We start from the raw sequence: 22,061 nt of genomic DNA, 5'->3' as shown, positions 1-22,061 counted from the left end.
CCACTTGTTATTTTTCATTCATTGCCAGATTGTAATTTTAATTCCAACACCTATTAAAGATTACAAATACAAGTTCTGCGCTCACTCCCATCACTCCTGAGCAGCCATATATACATAATTTATTAATATATTAAAAAAAGTTACGAGAGAGAGAGAGAGAGAGAGAGAGATTCTTTAGTAAGTGGATTGACATTTTTGATTGAAAAATAAGTAAACGGGTATTCGCTGACAGCATGGGATCTAAGTATCAGTTTGTTACCAGATGAGCATATCTGATTTTGTAAACACTGAAAGAGGAAGACATACAGCCCTATCACGTGTGCAGCTTCCAAACACACGCCCATTTGAGGGTTCACAAACGTAAGTTAAAAAAAATGGAAAACTATAAAGCGCGCCGCCCCCCCTGTAAAAGTGCATCTTTGCCTTTTAAAGCTACTGCAGCAATAAACAGTCTTAAATAAATTCAGCTTCCAAGTCTGTTTTTATGTCATTCTAACCATGCTACAAACAACCATCTCCATCGTGTATGTTATGGTAACAGATCATGTACATTGAATTAAAGGCATGTTTAACATAAATGAACCAAGTTTTCATGAAGGAAGCCTACATTCACATACATCAACAAGCACCTTTTAAAACCTCAATGAACATTCACTTGCTTTAAGTATCCCTTGTATAATTTTATTTACACTATACATGCACCTTCCACTGATCAGCAATGTTTAAATCTTTTACTGAATGGTGTGTCAGGTGTTTTTTTCCTTAGCGATCAAGCAACCATAGTATTCCCATGCACAGTTGTAGATCAGGTAAATCCTCTTTTTGTAAATAAAGTTTAGTAAGAGACCATCCTCGTGTTTGTCAAAATAAAACACATTTTATTTCTTTACTTCCGTGTCCGTTTCATTTATCTCAGGGTCTGGTTGGAGTTGCTCAATAGGTTTATAAATCTGTTCATCAATTTCAGTTTCTTTTCTGAAGGCTGCCCAGATCAGGATAGATCCAATTAGGAAACTCACTGGCAAAACTTTCCATAATGGTCTCTTGTCCTCACTACCCATTGACTTCTCAAAAGACCAATGTCTGTGACTGGCTTTACTAGTAGAAAATGTCAGCGGTTTGGAGGGATTATCTTCTTTGCAGTCCGGGTTGACCTTTAAATGAAGTGTTCGAACATGACAGACCAACGCAAAAGGTCGACTTATCCTATAATCGATTTAAAAAAAAAAAATTGTTACATAAAAACCTCCAGCAATCTAGTGTTTCTACAAGAAAAAAATAAATATTCTGCACTTTTAAAATTGATTTACCAACCATGACTTCTCACAACACCTAATAATCTATCTTGTAAATTGTGGCAGGTACCTGTATATCAGCTGCAAAAGCCATGTTGATTGGCTCTGATAATTACCATTTGTTAGTCGTGGTGCTATGGACCGCAATATCTAAGGATGCGTATTAGTGATGTATGTAACCTCTATAAGTGAAGCGACTTGTTCGCTTTCATGAATGTCAGTGTGTGAAGAGGTCTCATTCCGGTCTCAAAAATACATTTGCGTTACCAAGACCTTGATAAGGACATATTGGGGTTATGAGTGCCCATTTAAACGAAATGCAACATAAGAATAATGACGACTAATAAATATCTAACAAAACACTTGACCTTCTAAAGTTTATAAAGATTGCCGCTATCCCATAATGTTTGTATCACACACCATTCCACCAGCTATGCTTTTACATATATGCTCCCTTTTGTCAAAATCTGATATAATCACAAAACCTACATTGTAATATTATCTTCCAAAAGTATCTCTGTCATATGGAATGTTTTAATATTACATATACACATATATACACACACACACACACACACACACACACACACGGCTAGATATGCTGATATGTAGTATCAACCTGACACTGAACAAAAATTATACAACACAACACTTGTTTTTGCCCCCATTTTTCATGAGTTGAACGCAAAAGATCTAAGACTTTTTCTATGTACACAAAAGGCCTATTTCTCTCAAATAGTGTTCACAAATCTGTGTTAGTGAGCACTTCTCCTTTGCCGAGATAATCCATCCACCTCACAGATGTGGCATATCAAGATGTTGATTAGACAGCATGATTATTGCAAAGGTGGGCCTTAGGCTGGCCACAATAAACGACCAAAGTTTTACTGTATTGGGGGGTTCCGAAAACCAGTCAGTATCTGGTGTGACCACCATTTGCCTCACGCAGTGCAACACATCTCCTTCGCATAGAGTTGATAAGGTTGTTGGCTGTGGCCAGTGGAATGCTGGTCCACTCCTCTTCAATGGCTGTGCGAAGTTGCTGGCCAATGGCAGGACCTGGAACACGCGGTCGTATACGCCGATCCAGAGCATCCCAAACATGCTCAATGGGTGACATGTCCGTAGAGTATGCTGGCCATGCAATAACTGGATTGTTCTCAGCTTCCAGGAATTGTGTACAGATCCTTGTAACATGGGGCCGTGCATGATCATGCTGCAACATGAGGTGATGGTCGTGGATGAATGGCACAACAATGGGCCTCAGGATCTCGTCACGGTATCTCTGTGCATTCAAAATGTCATCAATAAAATGCACCTGTGTTCGTTGTCCATAACATACCCTTGCCCATACCATAACTCCACCGCCACCACGGGCCACTCGATCCACAACGTTGACATCCGCAAACCGTTCACCCACACTACGCCATACACGCTGTATGCCATCTGCCCTGTACAGTGAAAACCAGGATTAATTCATGAAGAGAATACCTCTCCAAAGTGCCAGATGCCATTGGATGTGAGCATTTGCCCATTCAAGTCGGTTACGACGACGAACTGCAGTCAGGTCGAGACCTCGATGAGGATGACGAGCATGCAGATGAGCTTCCCTGAGGCGGTTTGACAGTTTGTGCCGAAATGTTTTGGTTATGCAAACTGATTGAAACCAGCCACCCAGACAACTGCTGCTGCAACAGACGATCTTGGAGGTAAAGATGCTGGATTTGGAGGTTCTGGGCTGGTGTGGCCGGTTGGATGTACTGCCAAATTCGCTGAAACGCCTTTGGAGATGACTTATGGTAGAGAAATTAACATTCAATTCACGGGCAACAGCTCTGGTGGACATTCCTGCAGTCAGCATGCCAATTGCACGCTCCCTCAAAACATGTGACATCTGTGGCATTGTGCTGTGTGATAAAACTGCACATTTTAGAGTGGCCTTTTATTGTGGCCAGCCTAAAGCACACCTGTGCAATAACCAAGCTGTCTAATCAGCATCTTGATATGCCACACCTGTTAGGTGGATGGATTATCTGTGAGGAGAAGTGCTCACCAACACAGATTTAGACAGATGTGTGAACAATATTTGAGAGAAATAGGCCTTTTGTGTACATAGAAAAAGTCTTAGATGTTTGAGTTCAGCTGATGAAAAATGGGGGCAAAAACAAAAGTGTTGTGTTTATAATTTTGTTCAGTGTATTTACCGTAACAGAAAAAAAGGTTAAATGGTATTTCTAAGCACTATGACCCTCTCTACTGGTTCTGGTGCCAGCATGTTTCCGGTATTAAGGGAACGTTTAGCCAACAAATGGTGTCCACATTTGAAAAGAAATTGAAAGCGCTAATAGCAATACAGAGATCAAGGGGCTTGGGGACAGCTCCAGGAGCATGCTTGCACCATAACTACTACAGAAAGATAGAATGGTGCTAAGAGCATCCCTTAATTAATTTGAAACTGATTTGATCTAAAAGTCAACCATTTTGCATACACATATTATACTTGACTTGTCATTTAAAATAAAGCAAACATATGTAAACTTTATTTAAATGTACTTTAATACTATATAACAACACATAAGAATACAACTAAACATGTTTTGACTTACCATACCATGACTGATGGTGGCACTCTAGAATCTGGAGAACTAAATTTCCCATGATGCAAGAGCAATGTAATTATACAACATGCCCAATGACAACGCTATGGCTAACAGGATGGCAATATAACTGTATATTCACAATGCATTACCTGATCACAGGTATTTTATACAAGCTCCAGCTCATGTCGATCCCTCTGTTAAGACATCAATGGACAGAATGGCAGCATCCCAGACAGGAGAGGATAAGGCAACACGACAAGCTTCACTTTTCACACATGCTCTGAAGGTCGCCGGAACCGGACATGGCGTCACACCAAGGATATGTCCCGTTAGCCAATCACAGCGCTGCTGTGGAAGCTGGAGAAGACATTTTAGTTTCTGGCTGGTAGATATGACGTCACTGAAAGCACTGATTTTCTAAGCTGTAAACTGAAGTGAATTAAAATAAAAGTAAATAAATAAAATACGAATTCCATAAGAGAGACTTTTTTTTTTCTTTCCAAATCAGATATTTTTGCTATTAGTTTTGTTAATCCAGTAAAGCTCCCTGTTTAGTTAATGAGACCCACCTTATTACAGCACACTGTATGCTCTGTGAATGTTTGTTTTGTATTGTTCTAAGGCTGACCATTCCACATAGTGTAACACAGTATCCTGGATTTACATCAGCATAATGAATTAATGAATGTTACCTTTATTAATAGTTACGGTATCTCTATGGCACAGTAGAATAAAGCCTTTGTTGTCTGCTATGTGATCATACCCCCCTAGTGCCTATTGTGGGCACCAGTCCACCTGACCCCCTTTACTCTCCTAATTTACCCTTTTCCAGGCACTCATTATACCACATTGTTGGTGTGTCTTAGGGATAGGCAACCTTCGGCTCTGCAGATGTTTTGGACTACACCTCCCATGATGCTTTGCCAGCATTATGTGTGTAAGAGCATTATGGGGGATGTAGTCCACAACATCTGGAGAGCCGAAGGTTGAAGAGCAACACAATTCAGAGTAATGTGTTTAAATCTGTTTAGCAATCACTCTGTGTAAATCAGATACACTGTTCTTTTTATAAATTACATTTTAGTTGTACACATCGTTACATTTTCTCTCTTACATATTTTAATTTAAAATGTATTTAATTATATAGCAATAAAATAAAAAACAAGCAAAAAAAAAAAACTCCTGAAAATCTTTTTTACAAAATTTACCAAAATGTTGCTTTCACAATATGGAAGAAGGCAGATATTGCGGAGCATGCGCAGAACGTCTCCAAGACTCACCAATGCAAACACGCATGCGCAGAACCTCTTCAAGCCTCGCCAATGCAAACACGCATGCGCGTTGGGCTGCCCAGCATGGTGAGTGTTTGTGGGCGTGGCTTCAAGCATCTGAACCCAGTGCTTGTCGGGATTCCTAAAGGCGGAAGACTCAGTGAGGACAGTAAGACCACGTGAGAGAGGACCCGGCTTTTACATGTACAGTATTTATCTGCTGTCTCCTGCTTACTCTGTGTACTAACAGACCAGCTCATGGGACCCTGTAATGTAGGGTGTTATGGGATCATTTTACAATATAATGTGTGCATGAACAACATGGGATGGACATGCTAAAAGCATGCAAACGGTGGGGCCAAGTGTCAGCTTTCATGCACTATGCATGTTTTACAAAATCTCTACAAAACCTGTATTTATTTATTTATTTGTTCGTTCAGACTCTGCAGCTAAATAAGGGCAGGGATTGTGGTTTTTATCTGCAATGCATTTTAATAAAAACCTAAAATTTCACTAACAAGTAATAAAAGTAATCACTTCCACAGCTGGACATGTGGACATTTTATATATTGGAATGGGTTGTGTAATTCCCAAGCAACAGGGAAGGACTGGTGATATTTTATAGCATATACGATTTAAGAGCTGTGTTGATATTTCATATTTTGTTATCATCCCACAATCTTTATTTTAATTTTTTTCTTTCTTCTTCTTCTAGTGAAAACTTATGCAGATTGTTTGATGAATTGTTTATTGATGGGAGGCTAACTAGCCGTCACCAGTCCCTAAACAAATCTTTGCACAAACTGCTATTTTGGTAGAGATTTGTTATATCAACTAGTTTAGTTACATCTCACATATGTGTGATATTAGGTATTTAATGAGGTGGGGAAGTGCCCACCCAGCCACCCCTTGTGAAAAATTCTAGCAAAAAACCCCCCAAAAACTAGGCTAGCAGCTCTTTGTTAGACCACAAAAGAATGTGTTTTTTACATTAGATCTCACATATTTACCGATCTAACAGCAGTGACAAAAAACAAGTAAAACTCACCTCTTAGACCTTTATGGGGTGCATTCCTAAAAAGGTAGAGAAACACTGCAACGTTAGGAATACTTGTTTGTATTTCTAAAACTATATTGTACCTTTAAGGAGTGATGATCAATATGTCATCAGTCATGATTGGGTTAAAGGGGTACGGCAATTTTTTTTGGCGTGGCAAGAGGGGTAGCTTTCCAGTGTAAAATGCCCTATTGTGCAATATTAATTAGACCCATCTCCTATCTTCATTCGCAATATGAACTGCAAAAATAAGCATTTTACATATCTGATAACCAGCGCCGGACAAAGGTCTCAGGCTGTCTTCCATGCCTCAATTTGACATAACATGGGCCTCACAAAGTTTAATCACAGACTTCTCACAGAGAAGCATGTTATAGGATCATTTCAATGGCTCAGAGTGCAGGTGTGCAATCGAAAGCGGTGGAGGGAGGATGGGATAGGTAATGTAATAAAGAAATACAAGTATCAGAATGAGGGAGGGGAAACTATCTTGAGGGCAGATGCACAGAACTGACATAAAGCAGCCCTGAACAGTGTACTGGGCTGATTATGTATTGTGTGCTGGGGGTACAACTAGCTTCAGCACACAATTAAAATTAACTCTGTATGTCCAGTGTTCCAAGCTGAAACACTGCACATACTGATCCCTACCACCATGACCACGTCAAATCACTGGAGTGGTCATGGTGGTTGGAATAATCCTTTAAATTACATTTTGTAATGTTTTAGTGTGTTTCAATAAAAATCTATTGTGATCAAGCATTTAAAGGACCACTTAAGTCACCCAGACTCAACATAGTGAAGTTGTCTGTGTGCAGATTCCTATAGTTTTAAGCCTTTAATATAAAATATGACTGTTTTATAAAAACAGCAATGTCAGCGTTAATAGGTAAAGGAAAACTATAGTGTTAGGAATACAAAACTGTACTGCTAACTCTGTAGTGCCCTCTGGCCCCTTCCTCCCTCATGGCCACCACAGTGGCATGTAAAGGGTAAAAAAAACCTTATTCACTTATCCGATCCCAGTGCTGATGCCAATTGGCGCTGGTAGGGCACCTCCTCTGTCAACGTCAGCTGATGGGGTGAACCTAATGCACACTAGCTACATAAGGTCTTCCCCATATGAAAGCATTGCATCAATGGTTTCATATGCGGATTTTTAACACGTTGGACATCTTCATACAAAGCGTAAGGGCATCCAACATGCTTTCACAGAGTCAAACTTCAGGAAAAACACCTATAGTGGCTGTGTGATAGACAGGTTCTAGAGGCAATCTTAACCCTTTAATGTAAGTACTGCAGTTTCTCAAACTGCAGGGTTGAGAGAACCGGGACACTGCACCCAAACCACTGGTCTGTGTGCCTTTAGTGTCCCTTTAAGCACATCTTTAATGGATGTCTTCCTGACAGCCAGTGTATTTATGTTCATGCAAGAAAAAAGGTATTAAAAGATACTGTACTATTTTGCATCTACATTACTGGTGTAATACGGTAGCTGAATGCTCTGTATTACGCACCATGACAGATTTCTAACTTTTGTAAATATACCGTAGGTGCGTTTATTTCACTAAATAGAATAAGTTCAGTCTTATTCCTATGTTTTCTGGGGGAACCAATTATCCGCAAGTGAAAAGACAAATTAGTTTCTGGCTCTCAACTGTAACCTGAATTTACAGTTGTTAGTGACTAGACAGATTGCAAATTAAGGTAACATGACAATTCTTTTTACTGCCATCCGCATTCCAGGATTTCAGGCTTTGTTTATTGAGATTGTATTCATCCACTTCCTCTCATTGCATTTATCACTCTTTCTTGTTACTTAGAAATGCTGGCCTTGTCCAGTTGTATTAAGGGAACTCTAGAGTGCTGGAACAGATGTTTAGGTGACCGGCCCCCTCTCCATGGAGTTGAAAGGTGATCAAACTTGCCTTTTCTTCCTCGCTGCGCCGGTCACTTTGAAATGGCGCAAGTGAGCAAAAACATTTTGTAAACCTTGATGATCTCGGCCAATATATTGGCTATTGCACATGCACGTCAAAACACAGTGCTGCGCCAATCAGCATTGCCTCATAGACATGCATTGAATCATTGCCATTTATTTAATAAACAATGAATTGTAAATTGGAATTACATGGTGGATGCATGGAATAGCCTTCCAGCTGAAGTGGTAGAGGTTAACACAGTGAAGGAGTTTAAGCATGTGTGGGATAGGCATAAGGCTATCCTAGCTATAAGATAAGGCCAGGGACTAATGAAAGTATTTAGAAAATTGGGCAGACTAGATGGGCCGAATGGTTCTTATCTGCCGTCACATTCTATGTTTAAAAAATGTTTTTGCTATGTTTACAAAGAGAACCTATACCATTTAATGAAAAAAATGCCTAGTTAAATATATATATATAATATTGTCCAATGCTTGCACTCCTGTAGAAATTTAGATATAGCCCGGTGCTTGTCAGCAGAATTTATAGAGATCGAATGTAGGAAAAGCACTCCAAGGACTTCTTTCAATGTAGAAAATAAATTAAATTTTATTCGGCAACTGCCATGAAAACTCAACGTTTCAGTCCTGATTTATTTTCTACATTGAAAGAAGTCCTTGGAGTGCTTTTCCTACATATTTTCTCTCTCTCTCTCTCTCTCTCTCTCTCTCTCTCTCTCTCTCTCTCTCTCTCTCTCTCTCTCTCTCTCTCTCTCTCTCTCTCTCTCTCTCTCTCTCTCTCTCTCTCTCTCTCTCTCTCTCTCTCTCTCTCTCTCTCTCTCTCTCTCTCTCTCTCTCATTTCGAGTAAGTGAATAAACTGCAAAGTCTATTAGGTACTTTGGCTCCCTCTGGAGGATAGATACTATATCAAACCGTGTGTAAATTCACTACGTGCAGTCTATTGAAAAATATCAGCTTTCAATGGAAATCAGATAACACAGTTCAGGCCAAGATAATTGAAAGTATTATAAGCTATAGTTACATTTTGGCTGTGTCAGTTTGTATTTTGCAAGTAAGCTTTCAATTCACTGTCTAGGAAATAAATCTGTATTTATTCAATTTTCACACTTATTCTTGTTTGCAGTGTTTTGCAATCCCCTCCCTACATTTGGGTTAGTTTACTAAATAGTAATTTGAACATGAAATTGCAGTTTTAGAGAATAGAAACGTATACTGGAAAACTTTGCAGTTCAAATGATTTTGCTTAAATTTTACTGTGCTAGATTATTTTCTACACAAACTCATTTGAATTTGAAAATAAAAAAAAACATTGTATATTTGAATATAATAACTACCGTATATCCAATGTCTATCTGGTATTCTAAATGTTTTCTTCTGAATGCAAGAGAACATTGTGGCTTGTATTCCGCTGCAGATATTAAAAGTCCATACTAATGATGCATATTTTTTTTATACCTGGCACAAAATACAATCTGTTGAAATAACATTTATGTTTGCTATGACATTTAAGAAAGGTTTATAAAATGTTATTTAGACAATGCAACAAGCAATCTATTATAAAGGCAGTTAAACAGTACAATGTCCAGAGCTAAGAATACATCTGATATTATATACATTCTACTGAATATGCAAATAGTGTAAAAATGAACACTGGCAACCTTTTGTCAATTGAAGAAGAACTAAACCAAAAAAGGAGGGCCATGGAATCACTTAGGAATAAAAAAAAAAAAATGGAGCCGAGAATGACCGTTATCAGTATAAACTTCTGAGGATCACCCCAGTTTTTCTCCAAGCAAAGATAGATATAATGATGGCGCGAGGTGAGTACGAAATCCACCATGCAATGATTGTGGTGTAGTGGTATCCTTTGGGTAGTCCAGGCTCCTTATTAAATGTAGCACTTAAAGGGTTACTCCAAACCTTTCTACAAAAAAAAAATTGGGCATTACGAAAATGTGCCACCTTAAACAGCAGCAAAGTAAAGCTTACACTTAGCTGAAATCCAGTGCCTGACAAAGCTCCTGGCACTTCACTCCACATCCCGTCTAACGTGAGCCTCTCTCGTGTGGTCCAGTCAAATCCTTTTTGAAAGAGAAACATTTGATTGGATCTTTCTTACCAGCTCTGAGAGCATGGATGTGCTCGGAGCCGGGGGAGGAGGGAGTGAGGGGAAACATGGCTTACAAAATAGATGAAGGCATGGACGGTGGGAGGGGCTGCGTGGAGGGAGGGAAGATATAGCTTCTAATTCCAGATGCTGAAACGTTGCACATTGTGACTTCTACCACCGTGACCAATTGCAAAAACAGAAATGGTCAGAAGAATGTCGTCGATGTCTGCCAGCTTGTGTGTCCAAGTGGTTCCAGGTATTTTATTACCGCAGCCGGCTTACACTAACATTCCAGTGATATCCATGATCCATGTGTGCGCATGTTTAATATGGAATATTTACTCTGGAGCTAAACATGCCAAATTCCTAGATTTTTTTTTTTTCCCTTTTAATCTAGCTCATATGCCAAGGCACAGATGCGAATCTAAGGGCAAGCTCAAGCAAAGGCAGTTCATTGAAAAATAGGGAATATACAGAGTGGCCTGTGCTGGTGTTGAATGTATTTGGTACTGGTAACTTCCTAAATTCAGCGTATAATTCTAAAATACAGAAATATGTTAAATTATTATTTATGATGCTTTTCCTTTAAACTGGAATTTTAGGTGGAAGGTCTCTCTATGATTTTTTTTTTTTTTTTTTTTTAAAAGCTCTATAGCATTGCTCGCTCTATACATGCTATTCAATTGAAATAGTGAAACATCTGGTAATTAAGTGTGGAATCTATTCATGTTTTAGAATGGCAAGAAATAAGAATAGGACAGAAGTGAAAAATTATAAGAAAAAGAAGTTGACAGTAAGCACTTCCGAAGAATCTCCAGCAAAAAAGAAGAAAATGTCTCCCAAGGTCAGTACGGAATAATATTTTCAGTTTAATTTGCAATGTGAACACCCAGTAGGTGTAAAAGTAGAATGTCCAGCCTACAATTCTTCACAGTGGGCATGCAGCAAGATGCCAGGGTCTTTTAACTGTGGTAAAGGTCCCAGAGTTTTTTTTTTTGGTCAATCTTTCTTTTATTGAGGCAGGAGTTAAATGGGGTACAGAATAAAGAGGAGGGGATGCACAGCTTTGTACAGAGTGGGATTGCATTAACACAGTAGTACATCTCCTTCTAAAGACAGCCTCATTTTATATTTTATATTATGCAAACTTTTCAATAGGTTAGTAGCACGCATAGAGATACAGTTGTCTTGTTAAACATAGCATATAACGGTGTAGGTTCTCGCTTGTATAGATAGGTAAACATAGTAGGTACATGTTAATATTAGGAGAGACAACATATAACGGTGTAGGTTCTCGCTTGTATAGATGGTTAAACATTGCATTATTCGACTTGGCGTTTGCCAAATAGGCACATGTTAATATTAGGAAAGGCAATATATGACTGTGTAGGTGCTCGCTAGTATAGATAGTTAAGCCTAGCATTATTCGTCTTGGCGTTAGCTAAAGAGGTACATGTTAAAGACAATATATAACGGTGTAGGTTCTCGCTTGTATAGGTAGTTAAACATAGCATTATTCGTCTTGGCGTTTGCTAAATAGGTGCATGTTAAACAAACTTACAGTGGCATCCTGATATCAAAAAGTACAATGAGGTTGAAAGCAAGAACTGTCTATGTGGCTAATCTAGTACATATTGCTTTGGATGCTGGAGCAACAAACAATCATGTGTAGAGCAAAAGAAAATTAAAGAACACATTAAATGCAACTCGCAAGGAATTAAGGGACATAGTTACACTCGTCATAAATAGAGTCAGCGAGCAGAAAAATAATGGCATAAGAAAAAAGAAAAAACATAAAAGCAGGTCACATAAAAGAGGGACCGTTTTAAATTAGGTTCGCTGGAAACTGTCTGAAAGTGAAGAGGCCAAAACATTATACAGCCTGTCCCTGTCATAGTCACCAGTCAGCCGATTCCCAGGTTCGGAAAAAGCCAGCAGAGTGCTGTTGGGCTGTCATAACCAGTTCCCTGCGAGGGGAGGCTGCATGAGCCGTCGTGCCAGAGTCCAGCAAAGGTGAGCCGGGAGCTCGTCACCCGTGGGGTGCATCTTCGGTCTGGGCTTAGTGATCTGCTCGCTGCATTCGGTGCTGGACATGTACCAAAGGCGGCTGTTTGCCGGGGGTAGGGTGGGTCCTCCCTCCAGCCCCAGGCCGGTGTGAAGGCCGACATCTTTGTGCCACGGGCCCGTTCTCTTCCAAGGACCGGGTCCTTCCCATAACGGGAGTGACGGAGGGATGCGAGGGTTTGTCGCTGTCTGTGGCGGCCGTCTCTCCGTCCGTGTGGGCGATGTCGTCGGGTCAAACCCTTGGTGGCCTTCGGCCCAGGTGGGCCTCTAGTGAGAGGTGCAGGCTTGTTTCGAAGCTGTAGGCCCGAGGGGGTCCTCTGTTCCCTCCGGCTCTTGCCGTCCCGCTTCTGGATTCGAGGTTGGAGTGGCTTAGGAAAGAATAGGGTTTCCAGTTTTATCCAGAACCGTTTAATGTGCTTATTCAGCCGCTGTAGTGTACGGTCCACGGGGCAAAGGACTGGGGCACGTAGCTCTCGTGTCTCCCCATCATGCCACGTGTCAGGCGCCATTTTCGCTTCGGCCCTCTCCATGTGGCTGTGCTCCGTTCTGGGACTATGTGCCGATATCGTGTTGCTTGAGTTAGGCTGTCGAGCGTAGACCGGGATGACCCCCACCGGTCCAAAGGGGGGGGGGTAGGAGTGTGTCTATTCTCGTGGGGTACCTGGAAGCAGGGAGGTCGGCCGTCCCTCCCCAGCTCCGGTATAGTAGGCCGCAGCGGCGCTCTCCCGGCTTCCCGTACCCGATCCGCTTTGCAGAGTCTCAGGGTGTCTCGCTGGGTCCCCTCTGGGCTCTGTGTTGCCCGTCAGTGGGGTCAAAAGCTGATTTAGCCCGTTTAAAGGTGGTTTGTTGGCCTTTTCAGCGGGAGCTCACAGCATGCACGTCCACTCTCCTTGAGAGCCAGGCTCCGCCCCCAGGGTCCCAGAGTTTTAAAGAAAGGTGGGAACAGCAATGTGGTGTCTTTCTCTGTGTTGAAAAAGTGAGTTCCCTATTGGAGCCTCAATAATAACAGACAACAGGATCACTTAAAGTGACATTATAGGCACCCACACCACTTCATCTCCTTGAAGTGTTCTGGATACAGTGTCCCTGTCCCTTTAACCCTGAAAACAGAGAAACTATTTTCACGAGGGCGTCCAGCGTCTTCAATGAGCTTGCTGCGCATGTGCATTAGGTTACCTCTTGTGCTCATGTTGAAGGAAGCGGAGACAGAGCCAGCGCTGAGGGTCTTTGGTGCTGGAATCAAATAAGATTTAAAATGGTTATCTAACCCTTCTGAAGAACACTATAGTGTTAGAAATATAGCTTTGTATTCCTAACACTATAGTGTTCCTTTAATACACAATGGGCCGTTGAGTAAAGTCTCTACAATGAAGACTCTGGTCTAGTGAATTTCGAAAGAGAGGTTGTTTTCCATGACAAACTACTACTGGGACAGCCGCTGGCAGTACTCACCCACAACGGTTCCCACCTACTCCTGCGCTTCCCATGAGTCTGCCTCCATGGTGTGTGTCCGTCTCCCCCCCCCCCTCTAAAACAGTGATGGCTTACCATGACCCCATAAATTGTTTCTGGACTACATTTCCCATGATGCTCAGCTAGCTTTTAGAGTCTAAAGCTAGCTGAGCATCATGGGAAATATAGTCCAGAAACAATTTATGGGGTCAAGGTTAGCCATCACTGCTCTAAAATATCTCCTACCACTCCAGGGCTCGACTGAGACCTTGGGGTGGCAGAGGGAATCCAGCAAGATCTGGCTAGTCCACAAGTTGCACTGCTTAGTCATGTTAGCCTATTATTTTAGAGTACTCAATAATTTAATTGTATAAGTAATCTTTGTCCTAATCCAGTGTAACAAACAGCCTATTTTCTATATATATATATATATATATATATATACTCTATGAACACCTCAAACAGGGCTCAGATGTATTGTGAGCTGAACCTAGTGTGTTTTCAACTTCTTCCTACCTTTCCCTTAATCTGAATATGGCCTGCCCCCCACTACAATCTGTTGCCGCCTGGACCATCCATTGTGAAACCCAGCTTTGCTTATTTGATTGATAATTTTCTCATGTGCTGACCCACTGGTCACCATCATATCTTCCCCATTCATTGCAATCTGAGCTCCTCGGAAGTTAGGAGATGGTGATGGAGGACCTTGAATGCAAGATGGTTGTTTTGTCAGCAATATTAGTATGTTGTACAACAATCTCTCTGGTGACTTCAGGAGGTACAGTATTAGTCTTGTAGATTGGAATTCTGGTGTCTAGTAGAGGAACAGCATGTCACCTGGAGAGATTCCATATGTGGTAATATTCTAACATTCCCTTAATGCTGCTGGAACCGTATTGGCTCCAGGTTAAGGTCAAAGCATTTTAGCCTATTTTCTACCTCAATAGGCACAGCGACAGAAAGTGAAAATGTAATCCAGCATGTTTCTAGTTTGGGGCCAGAGGTTTCCATAAGCTTGATTTTTGGTTGTTTAGGATGACTTAACTACAATGTATCAGGGTTTTTGTGTTTTTTTGTTTTTTTTTCGGGATAAAGCCGGTACCTGATTATAAATATACAATATTCCTTGTAGAAAACATGAGATCTAGAGAGGCATATCTTCCTGCAAGTGCTTTTAGCTCTTTTTCCATAATAAAGATATATTTTTTTAGCAGATCTCCAACTGTATTGCGGTCGGCAAGACAAGGAAGAGGGCTTTATATAAAGAGCTATGGTGATGAGTAAAAGAAAAATGAACTGGATTGAGATCGTTAATATGGTTTATATGTGTGGTTCATGAATGGTACGTTAGAAGTTTTTATGCTTCTATGGTTCGAAGACTGAACTGCAGAATGTTTGAGATTTTCCCAATACTTGAGAAGTGGACCATTGAAGATCCATGGTTTTCTATTGTTCCCTAAAGGGACAAAGGTAATTCAGAGGCTCTCTGTCATTCATACTTGAGAATGTAGAAGACCACTAGGTCCTGCCCCCCCTTATGATTTCTTTTGAATAAACATATTGAGTATATCTGATATCTGCAATATATTAACTTATGTGACTGGACTACAGAGAATATACCTGAGTGCTCATCATTACTTTGTTAGACATCTGACGTTTTATTTAAGGTAACAGAAAAATCTCTTCCTTATCTAATATATGAATAACGTCATCAATGTATTAGAGAATTTATTCAAGATAATACGTGCTCCTTTCATTTATTTTATTATTAAAGAGGAACTGTTACATTACTTGTTTTGACAACATAGTTGTTTATGGTTTTGCCAAAAAGAAACAGATGATTATATAAACCCAACTTACCTCTGCTGACAGTACCGGGTAATGTATTCCTTCATTATGAATAATTCATATCCACATTTATACTGATGCTTCTCTTTTATTTAAATCAAATCTGTCACCTAAAACTTTCTTTGCATAAATTAGTTCAGGCAATATTCCCTACAGGTTAATATTATTTTTCTGTAATCAAGAAGTCAATTTAGTTGTAATTAGCACTTGAAGATTGTTTTTTTTTTTTGTTTTTTTTTCTCTTCAGTTTAGAAATAGTCTCCTTGGATATATATCACATCCCAAAGACAGTCACTCACTCTCCTTTTTTTTTTTTTTTCGTCCACATAAAATGATTGCAGACATTCAGTAACCCGTGAAGTGGAGCAGTATCAAATTAAAGTCTCTGAAGGGAGGGGATCATGCTCTGCTTCAGTATGTAACATTACTTGTAGGCATTCATGGTTCCCTCAATTAACTGTAGCTCCTGAGTGCCAGCAGCACTCATGCAGGCCCAGACCATGACACTCCCACCACTATGCTTGACTGTAGGCAAGACACACTTGTCTTTGTACTCCTCACCTGGTTGCCGCCACAGATGCTTGACACCATCTGAACCAAATAAGTTTATCTTGGTCTCATCAGACCACAGGATATGGTTCCAGTAATCCATGTCCTTAGTCTGCTTGCCTTCAGCAAACTGTTTGCAGGCTTTCTTTAGAAGAGGCTTCCTTCTGGGTCACAGCCATGCAGACCAATTTGATGCAGTGTGCTCCGTATGGTCTGAGCACTGACAGGCTGACCACCCACCCCTTCAACCTCTGCAACAATGCTGGCCGCACTCATCTGTACTTTTCCCAAAGACAACCTCTGTATATGACGCACTCAACTTCTTTGGTCAACCTTGGCGAGGCCTGTTCTTAGTGGAACCTGTCATGTGAAACCGCTGTATGGTCTTGCCCACTGTGGTGCAGCTCAGTTTCAGGGTCTTGGCAATCTTCTTATAGTCTAGGCCATCTTTATGTGGAGCATCAATTATTTTTTTCAGATCCTCAGAGAGTTCTTTGCAATGATGTGCCATGTTGAACTTCAGTGACCAGTATATGAGAGCGTGAGAGCGATCACACCAAATTTAACACACCTGCTCCCCATTCACACCTGAGACCTTGTAACACTAATGAGTCACATAACACCTGGGAGGGAAAATAGCTAATTGGGCCCAATTTGGACATTTCCACTTAGGGGTGTACTTACTTTTGTTGCCAACGATTTAGACATTAATGGCTGTGTGTTATTTTGAGGGGAAAGCATATTTACAATGTTATACAGGCTGTACACTTACTATTTTACATTGTAGCAGAGGGTCATTTCTTCAGTGTTGTCACATGAAAAGATATAATAAAATATTTACAAAAATGTGAGGGGTGTACTCACTTTTGTGAGATACTGTATGTTACACTAAGCTAATAGTCCACAGCAGCTAGTGTGCTCCTGATTCCTGTTCTTTATGTGAGAATTAAATTCTGGAGACCTCCTTATAGGAACACTCTGGTCACAATAACAACTCATTAAAAAGTAAGTTGTTATGGTGTCAGGAGGTCCCCGGCGCTTTCTCACTTGAAGGGATTAAACCATTGTCGAACGGTGTAACCCCAAATGTTGCCCTAGGTGCTGGATATCCCTTTCCCCCAGCGGCATATGGATTCTGCAATTGACTTTCAAGAAGCGCTCAGTTCCGCCGGTGATAGGGCGCTGCTGGTTGGCTTGAGTGGTCAGCTGACACTATAAGCCAATCAGTAGCTCCCCATTCATAAAAAGTGTGCGCAGTAACAGTGCCATACTGGATGGGACAGTTTGGATTCCTTTGCAGTTTCTTTATATTTATTTTGGTATTTTTATATGTCCCTTTTCTGGGGGTACCAGAGAAATACCCCACCAAATGACTCTGTGCATGGGCAGTCCTGTATTTTTGTTTTTTAACTATGTTTTTTGGTCTGGCCTCTTGTCAGTCATCTCTAGCATGCCCTCTGTCATCTAGGGGTAAGGACTTTTTTTGAAATTTCTTACTTTAAAAAAAAATATATATATATTTTTTATTTTGCTGTGTGGTTGATAGATCCATTTTAAGAAAATATAAAATATTGTTAGCATTGCTGGCCAGTTAGTTGTAAATTAAGCTCCAAGATAATCCCTTACCTGCAGCCTGATCCCCCTAATGTAAGATCATCATCGTAAAACAGAGAAGCATTGAGACACATGGCGCATGGTGGGGCTACCTTCGTGCTCCTCAAAAAAATCTCACAAACTGTCTCTGACAGCTGGGGAGGTGTTTCAGGTGTAAGGTTTATAAAAGTGCTGTTTTCTATTGAAATTGACACTTTTAGAAACTGTCACAAATATGGCAGATTAATAACGTACTTTAACCAGCTGAACTGCTTTATGGATATGGAGTGTTCCGTTAATCAAGATTTAAAAAAAAACAAACAAACATTTTTATTGTACCTCAACTAAGTGCTAGAGACAGGGTACAGCTTTGAATGGTTTTTGCCCACCCCCTAAATTTCAGAAATCTATTTTCTACTAAGAATATTACTATATTACTTAACTTTTTTTGCAGAGTCCATCTCCACTTCATATTCTTTCTTTTGATACATAGTCATCTAAATTAAATTGGCAGACAGAGATTCTGTATTTCAGATTACAGTATCTGAATTTGCATGGTTTGGTCTAATATAACCCAAACACCTCTTATACAGAGCACGGTGCACCAGAAGATCAATGTGTGCTATCGAAAATATGCGCTAAATGGGTTAAAGTCACATATTTGGTTGGCATAGACGATTTAAGGAAGCTCTTGGTAATGATGCTGAGAAGGACCCAGATCTCCTTAATTTAATAGTGGGATCGTTGACATATTTGTGTATTTCCAGTCTGCTGGCACCAACTGTGAGTCAGAGTTGATGTTTTTGATTTAAGAACCAGTTGAAATCATGATGTTTTATGTTCTCCTGGGTTAAGAAAGCGTACAAGGGTAAAAATAAAAATTTAGAGCATTTATTATTATTGTTATTTATATATTTTGTAAGCTGCTTGTTTGCCAGCTAGTTGATTAACGCATTGGATAAATAGTAATAATTTTTTGAGACTTTTGGAACTGTCACTTTTCAAAGATTTTAAATGTTATGTTATGTTTGTTTATCCCCTATGTTTATAAAAATATATATTTATTTGTAAGGTCTGAAATAATAAAATTAAATTTAGGGATTCACTCCTTTGAATTTACCTGAGTGCCTCCACCTTGGCTTCCGGTCAATTATTGTAATGATTTCTTCCCTTTTTCACCCGTCATTCAGCAGAGAGATCGCAGGAGCACAATAAGACATAAACAATGTCTCTGTTACTCCTTTTAAAAAGCAATGTGCCCAGACTGAATGGGATCGTGATGCCAGTTCCTAACATTTTAATATGGATTTAAAATAAAATTATCACAGCATCACATGAAAAAAAGTTTAATAAAAGTTATAGGCGATTTTCAGTATTTTTTTTGAGTAGTGTGATTTTTAGCAAAGCGATGTTTCCTCTTTTATACATCTCAACAATATGAGGTATGGAATCAGGTCAGGGTGGGTGGGTTCTTGAGGTGGCATAATGGGCAAACCCATCGGGGGAAAAAAAGACAGCCTGCCGGGCCCCAGCTTTCAGGCTCAAGCAGGGAGTGCTGCTGAAGCGTTCTCTGCATGGTGCTATTGCACACAGCGAGCGCGTCTAATGATGTACTTGTGCTATGCTGCCCAGGGGCACTACTGAAGTGAATACGGCAGGACAGAACGCCGAAATAAGGACTAGTCCGCCGAAAGCAGGACTGTTGGGAGGAATGCTGTTTCTTTTCATGATAGGTGTATTTTTAAAATAAAACACACATTTTTCATGATTTAGTTTTCAGATTTCCTGCTGTGACAGTTCCACTTTAATATCGGTCATGGTGTAAATAATTGTAGACGTGTATCTGCACAAAGCGTTCATTAAAGTCCACAAATAACCAATCAATGAACGTATTGCTTGTGCACACGAAACCAAAGGATACAGCGTATTGATGTTTATAGCACCATTTGCTTCTGAGTCACAGCAAATTATATGTTGCTTTCCTTATCGTACTGCTAGCCAAGAACCTTCACATGCATGCCATTCGATGGAGTCTTCAACTACATATAACTCCAGGACAGCATCTCTATTGTACTATAAATTCTATGCTCGTGCATTTTTTTTTGTAGCTGTAATTATGTATAGTGTGAGTTCTGGCAGAGTAGGAATTCATTCACCTCGATACATTTTACGACGAGGTCCAAAGATAGATCCCCAACTATACTTTGTGAATCTTAAAGCGGCACTGTCATGGCCGAATCCCGTTTTTTTTTTTTTTTTGTTTTTTTTTTTTAAATCCCCCTCCTGCCTCCCCTACATCTAACTGACCCCCTAGTTACCCCCAAATGCCCCTAATCTCCCATATTACCTATTTATTATTCTGTATTTTCTGCCCCAATCTATATTCAGGGCGCCGCCATCTTTGTGTGGGTAGGTGAAGTCCCTGTAGGACACTAGACAGACTGTGAGATTCCCGCACATGCCCAGTGAAACACCTGGACATGCGAACGGGAATTTCATCCATTCATTCATTCATTCATCAGACAGACGAATGAATGAATAGAAAAAAATCAGATGAACAAACAAACACTGAATATCACTGTTCGTTTGTTCGTTCAGTTTATTACAAGGAGGGAGCTACCGGCACGCAGCTCCCTCCTTGTAATATGTACAGATAGAAGCGGCAGGAAGCTGTGCTCCCCACCACTTCCTAAGCCCCCCATGTCCTCCCCCCTCACTCTATGGGGGTCAATATGACCCCCATAATAGCATAAGGGAGATTAGAATCTCCCCAATGCCCCTACTCGCTATACCGCGAGTAGGGGCATGTCCACTAAACAGTGAGCAACCTGTGGCTGCTCACTGTAAAAAAATTAAAAAATAAACTACTATCCTGCCCCCACCCGCCGCGGGTCTGGGCCATAAAGATTATGAGGGGGGAGGACCTACTGTCCTCCCCCCCCGGCCCCCACCCCTGCGCGGTGGGTGGGGGCCATAAATCACAATGGGGGGGGACCTACTGTCCTCCCCTCCGGCCCCCACCCCTGCGCGGTGGGTGGGGGCCCTAAAGATGAGAGGGGAGGACCTACTGTCCTCCCCCCCCCGGCCCCCACCCCTGCGCGGTGGGTGGGGGCCATAAATCACAATGGGGGGGGACCTACTGTCCTCCCCACCCGTGAGCGTTGGGTGGGGGCCATAAAAATAACGAGGGGGGGAAACCTACTGTTCCTCCCCCTGGCCCCCACCCCTGGGCGGCGGATGGGGTCCCTAAAACAAACCCCCCCCCCCCCCAATCAAAGGTGACTAGGGGTCCCCAAGCCCCTAGTCTCCCACTCCCCCACCCCAAAAAAAGTTACCCCCTACCTACCCTCTCACCCTAAAAAATAGTGAGGGGGAATAAAATAACTAACCTGTAAAGAAAAATTCAACTTACCATTTGACGTCTTCTTTTTCCTAAAATCTTCATTTTTCAGCCCCAAAAAAGGCCAAATAAAAAACCTGAGCGCAAAAAAAAAAATCCAGACGAAAAAGAAAAAACCCGACGCTAAAAAAATTAATCCATCTTCACCCATGGAGGGCTCCGAGCAGACTGAACTCTGCAGGGCGGGGGAAGGCTTATAAATCCTTGCCCCACCCTGCAATTAGGCCAAGAACACTTTGATTGGCTGGTTTAAGCCAATCAGAGTGCTCTTTGTCATTTTACACAGCGTGGGAAAATTCCAAAGAACTTATGGAGGGCTCCACGCAGACTGAACTCTGCAGGGCGGGGGAAGGCCCTTTATAAGCCTTCCCCCGCCCTGCAGAGCTCAGTCTGCACGGAGTCATCCATGGCTGAAGATGGATTAATTTTCTCAAGCGTTGGGTTTTTTCTTTTTCGTCTGGATTTTTTTTTTTTTTGCGCTCGGGTTTTTTTTTTTTATTTATTTTAAATTCGCCGGGTATGATGGCTTTTTATTTGGCCTTTTTGGGGGCTGAAAAATGAAGATTTTAGAAAAAAGAAGACGTCAAATGGTAGGTTGCATTTTTCTTTACAGGTTAGTTATTTTATTCCCCCCTCACTATTTTTTTTTTATCTTTATTTTGTTCGTGCAGATATGAAACATGTAATTTGCACTGCCACAATAGCTGGTGCAGATCGACTGGCATTCACATATGTATACATGGCATCAAATACATTGCACTTTTATTTTATTTTTTAGAAAAAAACAAACCGGTTTACATACTTCCTAACCACCTAGAGGGTACGGTTGTTTTGCTCACCGCTTGTTGGCGTGGTTTAAGAAAAGTAGGGATAAATATC

The 22,061-nt window shown here is 40.9% G+C and overlaps 2 protein-coding genes across 2 annotated transcripts in view; one reads left to right on the top strand and one right to left on the bottom strand.

Annotated features, from left to right (window-relative positions):
- Window positions 1–212: 212 nt before the first annotated feature.
- Window positions 213–4,181, bottom strand: LOC134570905 (ubiquinol-cytochrome-c reductase complex assembly factor 4). The gene is made up of 2 exons (XM_063428902.1): window positions 4,045–4,181; window positions 213–1,206 (listed from the first exon to the last, which is right to left on the bottom strand). The coding sequence occupies exons 1-2, from the start codon at window positions 4,077–4,079 to the stop codon at window positions 879–881; spliced, it is 363 nt and encodes a 120-aa protein (XP_063284972.1). The 5' UTR covers window positions 4,080–4,181; the 3' UTR covers window positions 213–878.
- Window positions 4,182–5,269: 1,088 nt separating this feature from the next.
- The window catches only part of C8H7orf50 (chromosome 8 C7orf50 homolog), a 213,467-nt gene continuing 196,675 nt past the window's right edge, over window positions 5,270–22,061 (top strand). Inside the window, exons 1-2 of the mRNA XM_063430407.1 lie at window positions 5,270–5,370; window positions 11,012–11,120. Of these exons, the coding sequence (XP_063286477.1) occupies window positions 11,013–11,120 (108 nt within the window). The 5' untranslated portion in view covers window positions 5,270–5,370; window position 11,012. The remainder of the gene's footprint in view (window positions 5,371–11,011; window positions 11,121–22,061) is intronic.

The sequence above is a fragment of the Pelobates fuscus genome, chromosome 8 (genome assembly GCF_036172605.1).
Source record: "Pelobates fuscus isolate aPelFus1 chromosome 8, aPelFus1.pri, whole genome shotgun sequence".
Classification (NCBI taxonomy): domain Eukaryota; kingdom Metazoa; phylum Chordata; class Amphibia; order Anura; family Pelobatidae; genus Pelobates; species Pelobates fuscus.
The sequence above is the reverse complement of the archived record's forward strand: the minus strand, read 5'-3'. Positions and strand labels throughout refer to the sequence as shown.